A 9829-nucleotide genomic window follows, 5' to 3' on the forward strand; every position below is an offset into this window, starting at 1 on the left:
AATAAGTTGTTAATTTGCATTTCTATCTTCTCCTACATTAATAACTTGCTGCCGCTGTATAGTTTAATTTTTTTTATTTTAATATTTTAACAATACTATTGTCTGAAAATTAAATTTGAAAAAAGTACAAGATTGAAATTTGAAATAAATGAATATGATGGATAACATTAGAATAAGATGATGTATGATATTTTCAAAAATAACAAAAATATTTATGATAAATATTTTTTTTCAACAAATACAAAGATAACATATACATAAATGTTGATGTTCAATAAAATAAAGCCACAACTAAAGCCCAATGTGACAAAAGCCCACTTAAATCTCTATAGAAAAAGGTTAAAAAAGAACCAACTTTAAAATTGCTTACAAATTGTACTTTAAGTTTCACCATTATTTTTGTTCTTAACCAAACTTTCACAATTCAAATATAAGAAATATTGAGTCGATAAAAAATGACCAAAAAACATGCAATTGTTAATAAATAAATGAAGCTTAAATTCAACAAGTCATCAAATACAAGAATAATAAAAGAAAGTAATTGTTTATGAATTTTCTGAAGTGTCTCACTAGCGTCGCCTCCTCAATTTTTGAGTTCAGATTTCCTAGTAGATTGGGTCCAAATGTGTGGTGACGCACCTGTTCGAATTTTTCTCCACGGGATTGATATTATTGTGGGTGCATCCCCATTATCTCTTGATTTGATGTTGGCCAATTTTTTTAGGTGCGTTACTCCCCTCTTCAAGCAGAGATTCGGGTGATAAGGGAGACTCTTCGATTGGCGGTCTGTCTCAACCTTCAGAATCTGATGGTTCGATTGGACTGTTTGGAGGCTGTTCAGTTAGTGAATGGGGAGGGAACGTCATGGAAGGAGGAAGGTCGGTGAGTTTTGGATATTGTTCAGTTGAGAAAGAGCTTCAATGAACTTCGTTTTGTTCACATCTAAGCTGATACTTTGACAAACGGACTTCTTGTTTTGACCTCTCTGTCCTTTGAGATATGTATTTTTTCACTTAGTAAACATTGCAGCAGCGGAGGTTGTATTTCAAATGTAACTCGACGGTGTTGTTGCTTTCTAATATAACTTCTTCTCTTCTTAAATTTTTTTTTTTTTTTTTTTTGCTCAAACTTGAAGAATTCTCTATTCTCAAAACGAGTAAATTAAAATAAAATAAAACAATTTATTATTTTTTCAGTGCTATATTTTGAATGACTTGTGATCCAAAGGTTGGCAGGCCCATTCTATAGTTACTGTTTGACAGGAGATTAAATACGAATTTCCTCTTCTAAAACTAAATATGCCCATGAATTAGCTCAGAAATGTGTGATTAGTTTTAAATGCTGCATTTTCGATTTTGATTAATTTTAGTTCATGTTAATATATTTATTTTGCCCTCTATATTTTTAATTTTTGTTCATTTTAGTGGATCGTTTTGATCCTTTTTATTTTTATCTCATTTCCTTCCGTTACAAATTTTAATGTAACACTTCACCCATTAAATTTATACTTATATATAAATGGGACTATGGATGAGAATTCGTTGCCTTTCATTTTTATCCTCAACTTTTTATAATTATTTATATATAATACAATTGATATTTTTTTAGAGAGAAAAGTTAATCTAGGAGGTGCAATTTCGATGAGTTCATCATTGTTTGCAACTTCCAATAACTGAAACAAGACAACTCTTTTAATTTGAATTATTATTTTATTCGAGAGTATTAAGTTGTAATTTATTGTATTTACTTTTTACTCTAATTATTTACTTATAGTAATAATAAATCTAAAAAATACTTGCACATGATTATTGCTAATTTCATTAAATGTGCCATAAATTTGTATTAAAGAGTTTCCATTATGTTTAAAATTTGTGTTAATATTTTGCAAATAGAGACTAAGATGACAACTTTTTGTACATGGATAAAAATGAACGTTTTGAAAGTATAGAGATTGACATGAACAAATCTTGAAAGCATAGGGACTCAAATAAATGAAAAGTAAAAATAGAAAGATCAAAATAGTATTTAAAATTATTTTATTATGGTTATTTTTTTAAAAAAATTACATTAGAAATAAAAATTTAAGAAGAATCTTTATTTTATCCTAGTGATAAAAAGTGAAAATTCAGATTCACATGCCTATGAATGCCTAAAAAATGAACTGTCCCAACACATGGTCCACTAGACTAGGCAAACATAATTGAAGTTGAATTATAAGCTTCTAGTTTGAGTAATCTAGAGCCTTTCTTTTTTTCTTTTTCTATTTTTAAGAAATTTCCTTTGGAATTTATGAAAAGATTGGGAAGTTTACAAAATTATGAAACTTAATGGTAAAGTTGATGCACGATTTTGGCCGATGTGACACATCAGCAGATTGTATATAAAACTTTGTACTAGTATGCTGCTCGACCACGTACACTCCAAGACTTAAATTACTACTTAGTCTGAGTTGGTGTCAAGTCAAGCTTATGTGAATGCAGGAGATTGCGTAACTTTGGAAAAGTGAGACTCCACCTTTTACAAGGGGACTATTGGGTAGTTGTGAGCTAGTGTGATGATGTATGTACCCATTGTTAAGTGGATGTTCTATCGACAAATATTAGATAATCCTCTATTAGCGAAATTGACATTTGACTGTCAGAGTTGGACACAACAATTTTTTCTACGTCGGAGTTGAGTTAAACTCTGTTTCAAGACACGACGGCCATTCCTTCTCATTCTCGATATGTTAGAGCTGAGGTTTGGACATACATGTCTCGACGGCCATTCCTTCACATTCTATTTTTTTGCTCACATTTTATATATCAGATAGTTTGTACAAGGCTGGAGTTATAAGATTACCTTATTTGATTTAAATATAATTTAGATTATATTATTTGAATTAGATATAGTTTAGATATATTATTTGAATTAGATTTAATTTCTATTTAAATTATGATTTGAAATTAGGGTAGATCAGTATATAAATATGTTATTAGGTTTGTATCTCAAATTAAACCATTAATCACTTATTATGTATTTTCTTATTTTCCCCTTTCTAAAATTAATACGAGTAAGCTAAAAAAATCAGTTCTTTTTTTCTTTGCTTTTTTTTCTTTAAAATTTTTTTCTTTTAAAACTACGATGTAATAGTTTATTATATTCATATATTCATTATTTTTTAGAGTTATTTTTAGTACAATGTGCGGGGACGTTTCAACTTTGAACTCTAGAAAAAGAAAAGTAAATGTTTTAAGTGATGAACTATACTTATATAAGCTACTTTCGAAAAAATAAAAGTTATATGTAAAAATACACTTTTATAAAACCGATGTTTTCTTTGTTAAATTGCAAATTTTGTTCAAAAACTTTGATAACTGTGGCTATTCAATTTGTAATTTTTCGGAATTTATTAACTTATTTTAACCTACAAACTACAAATAACTGATTCCCAAATATTTAAAAAAAAAAAAAAAACCTAAAACCTAGAAATGAAATCATTAACGATACAGGCCAAGATATTTGTAGCATTTAAATTTATTTTTATTTATTTAAAGGCGAAGTTTTGAAGGGTAAAGAAGGAAAGTGGAGTGTCAATAATGGAATAGCAGTGTGTGTCTGATGCTTTTGCACAAATAACTGATTAAGAAGGACACTGATTGTGACTATTCGTCACCATTTTAGTGATATTTCCAATGCACTGTCAAATACCCTTTTTTTTCCTTTTTTTTTTTGGTACTTTTTTCCAATATTTTCCCATTTATGCTCCTCTTCCCTAATATTAATTTAACACCCTTTTTGTTAATTTCATACTAATGTTTATACCAAAATAGTATTCAAATTATAAAAAAAAAATTATTCTCTCTCTTATTTTTGGCTAAATTATGTAAAATATTATGTGGTGTTGCTCCCCAATATCGAGCGTCGTCTGCGTCTATTCCAAGATCTAGATTCGAGAGACATTAAAGATTTTTTGTATTAAGCTCATCGAAAGGAATTTGAGACCTCTAAACTAATATGGTTAAGAGACCTCAAGCTGTTGTCAATCCACTAAGAGGGATGGGATCCTTGTTTGATCTTATTAATATTCTCTTTCCTTCAATTAGTAATGTGACGTATATATCAAAAGTTCAGTGTGAAATTTGAATCAAATTACAATTTGTAATTCATTGAGGTTGATCCTAAAGTTACGAAGCCAAAAATCAATTTGAAATCTGAAAAAAAGAAAAAAAAAATTATAGAGTATGTAAAATTTCTTTGCCCTTTTGCTCATAACATTTTAAAATGTTCAATTTCATCTTGGATGGTAAAATTGAAACTAATAATATATATTAGAGCATTATGTATAATTTATTTAGTTTCAATTTTGTCCTGACATTTTAAAAATTTTATTTTATAATATTTTTTAAGTTAATAAAGACAAGATGGAAGATCCAATCTTCTAGTTAAAGAAAGTAACGAGTTGATAACTATACTCCAATTTGTTACTTCATAGTTGTTTTAAAATAATAGCTATATATATTTTAAGTGAAGTTTAATAAAATATAGTTTTCTTTATATATATATATATTAGTACGAAATGTGACGATATGAACTAAATATATTTTAATTGATGTTTGAATATAATAACGTAAAATTTGACGAGTCACCTCATCATTGTTATAAGAAAACCAATTTATGAAAAAAGTTGGGCAATCTCCAAAGTCCAAACACAAAATTTTACAAAAAATAAAATATTGAAAAATTATGTTTTTTTTTCATACTCTACTTTATATCGTCCAACTTGCAAATTAGAAAAAAAAAATCTGAGAAATTTCAACTGAGATTAATGTAATGTGACCTCAATTATATAAAATATGAATGTAGATAATTGATGAATACTCTTTAAAAGAAGTCATAAAAATCAAGAAATTTATAAAATATATTTTACAAACAAGTATTTTACCCTGTTAAATTAGTTAAATTTTCAAATTATTAATATTAGTCAAGTTTGTTGATATTTTCTTACATTTTGTCACTGTGTTTTATGATATAATAAAAATTTCGATTCATCCCATATGTTAATGTCAAACCCATCAACATCCGAAACTTCAACAAAAAAAAAAAAAAAAAAAAACCTTTTTGTGGTTTATAGACAAACATACCAAATTTTTTAATCAAATACCATTTATTCCTTCACAGTTCCTCATTGGGAATGGATCAGAAGAATCAATCTTTACAAGCTTACGAAGGAACTCACAAACCGAAAAACCCGAAAAAGAAAACTGAAAACGAAACACGAAAAACGAAAAACGATCCAATGACAATGCAGAAAAACAATGAAGAAATCAAGAGGGTCTCTCTAAGAAACATCCATTTTTCTGCAGCCAATTTTGGGAAGATGAAAGTGGAAGTTGTGGGAATCCTGATGATGCTGCAGCAGTTGCAATTGCAAATTGTTGAGAGCCACCAGATCGCTGCCATTGGTGGCCTTCACTCAAACACAGTGAAAGTTCATCACTTCCTACCCCTCCTTCATTGCTGCTACTTAACAACTGAATCTACACAACAAAATGAAATAATAGCTAGCTTCAAATTATATTACGATAATTGTTTCCGGGTCCATGATTTTGATGTTCGTGTCTATTTAGTTACTGAACTTTACAAAGCTTTAAGTACACCCACAAGTTCTAAATTAAGATTTTACGTAGTTTCTATTGTTTGATCGAAAGTAGGCAGCTGGATCAAATAAAGTAGCACAATCTATAAAAAGGATTTGATTCGTTACTTAAACGATGGTCTGTTTGCATGTGTCACTCTATCTTGTCGAGTTATCCACTTTTTTTCTTTTTTGTACCATATGCATGTTATCTTGTGTCAACTACGACACAATTTAAAGTTTAGAGGCATAATTGAAATATTTTCACATTTATAGACGAAGTAAACAAAATTACCACTAAATTTATAATGCAAGATTGAAACATTGGGAAACGTTTACTCAAGAATTGGAAACTTACTTGAGAGTTTGATTGATTGATGTGTGGAGAGTAATTGTGAAGAGTCTGTGATTCCATAGGTCTCTCGAAGTGCCCATGGCTCGTCGTCTCGATGGAGGGTGGAGATCGGAGATTTGTTTGGCTAGGGGACTGCATTTTATCCATCTCAAGGAACCTATACCTTCTACCATTATCATTCTCAAGTATATTTGATTCCTATATTACATCGACTCGAAATCATCAACAAAATAGTCGCAAGCTTAAATCGAGTAGACGGTGAATGTGTATGAAATTTCAGAAACTTCACATCAAAATCAAAGAGAGAGAGAGAGAGAGAGAGAGAGAGAGAGAGAGAGAGCCTAGTCTCACCAGAGGATTGGATTCTTTATTTTGCAAATCAATAGTTTTGGTGCCATTTTGGCAATGATTCCCAAATGTAAGATTGTCTTGTTTTGAGCTTGAATTCCCTAACTTCAAATCAAGATTCTGTTCCAAGACATTTCCTGATGATGATTCTGCAAACTTCATCACACAGTCAATAAAAAGCAGAGAAGACCCACCGAAAAGTTTCAACGAAGGCCACGTTTGATTACAATTTCATTTCTAGTCTTATGTTTTTGAAACTTATTACAATTTCATTTCTAGTCTTATGTTTTGAAACTTATGCTTACTTCCTCGGAACTTATTTGGTATATTTTTCACCTTATAAAAACACATTTGATTTTTTAGCAAAATTTCAAAAACAAAATCAAGTTTTTAAAAAATACTTTTGCTTTAAGTTGATTTTGAAAATGTTTGTTAGAAAGTAGATACCAAAACAAATATAAGTGGAAGCAGTGTTTAGAAGCTTAGAAAACTAAAAACAAAATGGCTATCAAACGGGACCTAAATTACCTGTTGGACTCGGCTCATTCTCATATATGCTGGGATCAAAGTTTGTAACAGCTTCTTTGCCATTACACTTGATTGCAGCTTTGTCATAAGCTCTAAAACAAAGGGTATCATTTACAAGATCATAATCATGTAATCTAAGACAGATCAACAAACACAACAAATCACTAATAAACACACCTCGCAGCTTCAATCTCGGAATCGAACAACCCCAAATAAACGTACCTGTTGAAACAAAACAATCAACGAGCACAACCAGCGACAAAATAAGTAGTAAATAAGGAAATGAACGGACGAACAATGGATTGAAGAAATATGGTTACTTTTTGCCTAAAAACTGGCCCATCCGAGCCTCCCATCTTCCACATTTATGCAGGGTCACACCTCGGAATTTCGAGCTTCCTCTCGGATAACCCGTGCTCTGTCTCCGTAGAACATGTACAAATTCTTCCTTAGTCAAACTCCCCATCTGTTCCAGAGAAAACCAAAGTTTAACACATGGTTTTCGCTTCAAGAAAAATGGAACATAATTCGAGTCAAAACATGTTACAGAAACAGACCTGCTTCAAATCTTCCTCGTAGTCTTCAATACTGAAATTTATGTCTGCCTCTGTTCCTCGAAACTTTATAGCCGCCCTGTCATAGGCTCTGCAGAAGAACTTCCCCATATTGATTAGCAATTTGAGTTCAAAATGAAAGAAAGAAACCAAAAAGAAAGAAAAGACAATGTATCAGAAGCTCACCGAGCAGCAGCATGAGCAGTATCAAATCCTCCTGTTGGGGGATAATCAAATTGAACAACAAACAATTTCATCATTATATAATGGAATAATGGAATGAGAATTTAAAGATTTTGATTCATACCCAGATAGACTTGTTTGCCACAGTCCCTAATTTAGCCAAAAACCAGAGGCTGTGAGTTAATGGCGGAGTATAAGGAATTGATTTGTTTGCAGAAGGGGTTTAATAAGAAGCTAACCATATGTGGGATTCCCACCGGCCAGTTCGCCGGTAGAACGTGACGCCGCGGTACTGAGAGCTCCGGGACCGGGGCCCTCGCCGGCTTTTCTTTATTGGGTGCAGAATAGCCACCGGTTTCACGGCGGCGAGAGGCTCCGTCTGGCAGAACTTCACTCCCACCCACCGAGCTCGAGGGAACACAGCAGAACCGCCGCCACCAACCGATGAGGCCGCCCCGACATTAGAATCCTCCAGAGGGAAGAACTGCCGGGTCGCCGGCGGGAAGTCATTCCGATGGACAAGCGGTTCCCCCTCGCCGGCACTGGCCTCATCGGCGTCGGATCCATCTTCCATTACCACCGCCGAAGAGCTCGAGTTGGAAATCGACGCCACCCATTTCGCTCTGTCATCATCGCCTTCAATCGATGTCTTCGGAGACGAATGCCCATCAAATTCATCAGTTCCTCCATGATCGGGAGAATCATTGAGATCCCACATTCCGTTTTCCCCCCTTCTTTTCACCGCTCCACCGCTACAACGTACACAAATCAACAAATTCACTGCAAATCAAAGCAAAAGAGAGCAAACCCATTTCAACAGAGATCAAACCATCCGAAGAATTCCAAATCCCGACATCGTACCCGGGCCTCAAATTCAAGTCCCCAAACGAAAAATCAATGCCGAATGAACAGAAAATTTTGGTGGGTATGCTGAAAACTGCAACAAGAAGTCGAGAGCTGCCAATTTTCAGCAGCAGAAGCGGAGAGAAGAGAGAATAAGAGAGAGGACCCCCCCTCTCCCCTTCTCTCTCTCTCTAACCACTCGCCAGTTGTCAGTCAAGTCACTGCTTTGCCTTTGCTTTCTTCTTTCTTCTTTCTTCTCTCTCTCTCTGTGCTTTACGCTTGATTTCCTTTTTCTCCCCCCGTTTGCTTGTGCTTGATCTTTCTTGTGCCAAATCCGTGGAGATCGAGAATATGAGGCGTAAGCGAAAGGCATGTGGGTTGAGAAAGATTGAATTGGATTTTGGCCTCCCACATCGATCAAATCCAATAATGCTCATTTGGTCTGGGTTTTCCCACGCAGTACCATATAAAATTTGTGTGTCTCAGGTTATTAAAGCCAACCACTACAATTGGAAATTGACGGTGCAACGACTTGTCACAATAAGTAAGATTCAAACTATAAGTCTATGATGAAAGTTTCTTCTTCTTTTTTTTTTTTTCTCTTTTTGTTTGAGACAACTTATTAAAGGGAAATTTATTCTAGAGCAAGCCAATTTTCAAGTTTAAACCAAAATTAGACAAAAGAAGAATTAACCGTGTATACAAGATCAATTTCAATGGAAAAAGACTGAAAATTGAATTGAAATTGCCGAAACCTCTCGCCAACATTTCATTCACTCTTTGACCTTCCAAAAACTAAGCTTGAGAAATGATGGGTCGGTTGTAGGATGTAAGGATCCGTATTAGGTTGGAATGCCACAACAAAAACTTCTCTTAGGAAGAGGGAGTTTAGTGCTATACAATTTGATGACGTTCATGAGAAGATATTTAGATTAGATGTTTTATTTCTTCTTTAGTATAATAAGGGGTGAGGGATTTAAACTCATGACCTCATTGTCAGGGACGAATGTCAATTACTGTTAAAGGTAAACTCATATTGGCATTAAAATCATATATTAATTGTTTGATACGTTTTGACAATACAATCACTAAAATAAATCAAATTTGAAGTACGTTATCAAAATGAACGTTCATTTTAAAAGTACAGAACAAAAGTAAACTAAAACTAAAATTTTGAAACATAAAGAATTCCAAACATGTGTTATTCTCCGAGCACACTAGCTATACTTTTTTTTATATATATTTTTGCTTCTATGAAAGGTTTGGTAGCAAAATGTTTCCTCCTAAGATATAATACCTTATACTATTATATTTTGCATTCCACCAAAAGTCAGACACAATTTTGTAGGAATATTATAGTATGATTTTGGTAGCTTGATGCAACTTTAGAGTAAAACTTAC

The 9829-nt window shown here is 32.8% G+C and overlaps 1 protein-coding gene across 3 annotated transcripts; it reads right to left on the reverse strand.

The window, feature by feature from the left end:
• Positions 1 to 5120: 5120 nt before the first annotated feature.
• LOC111017917 (AP2-like ethylene-responsive transcription factor TOE3) lies at positions 5121 to 8868 on the reverse strand. Of its 3 annotated transcripts, none has more exons than XM_022293808.2 (11): positions 8447 to 8868; positions 7825 to 8337; positions 7710 to 7735; positions 7589 to 7619; positions 7406 to 7493; positions 7169 to 7314; positions 7026 to 7070; positions 6849 to 6940; positions 6324 to 6469; positions 5976 to 6170; positions 5121 to 5519 (listed from the first exon to the last, which is right to left on the reverse strand). In XM_022293808.2, the coding sequence occupies exons 2-11, from the start codon at positions 8301 to 8303 to the stop codon at positions 5307 to 5309; spliced, it is 1461 nt and encodes a 486-aa protein (XP_022149500.1). In that variant the 5' UTR covers positions 8304 to 8337; positions 8447 to 8868; the 3' UTR covers positions 5121 to 5306. The 3 variants fall into 3 exon arrangements, with proteins under 3 accessions (XP_022149500.1, XP_087977123.1, XP_022149499.1); XM_088120997.1 differs by having other exon boundaries at positions 7825 to 8365; XM_022293807.2 differs by having other exon boundaries at positions 7825 to 8868.
• Positions 8869 to 9829: the final 961 nt, after the last annotated feature.

Source organism: Momordica charantia, assembly GCF_013281855.1.
Source record: "Momordica charantia cultivar OHB3-1 chromosome 2 unlocalized genomic scaffold, Mcharantia_2.0 BLBB01000002.1, whole genome shotgun sequence".
Classification (NCBI taxonomy): domain Eukaryota; kingdom Viridiplantae; phylum Streptophyta; class Magnoliopsida; order Cucurbitales; family Cucurbitaceae; genus Momordica; species Momordica charantia.

Bases quoted from the DNA above. Each gene is read 5' to 3' on its own strand.
- LOC111017917 (XM_022293808.2), bottom strand. From the start codon at position 8,303: ATGTGGGATCTCAATGATTCTCCCGATCATGGAGGAACTGATGAATTT. The intron at 7,494-7,588 runs GTGAGCTTCTGA...GTTCTTCTGCAG, and splicing joins ACTGCTCATGCTGCTGCTCG to AGCCTATGACAGGGCGGCTA. The intron at 7,315-7,405 runs GTCTGTTTCTGT...TCTCTGGAACAG, and splicing joins ACGAGGAAGATTTGAAGCAG to ATGGGGAGTTTGACTAAGGA.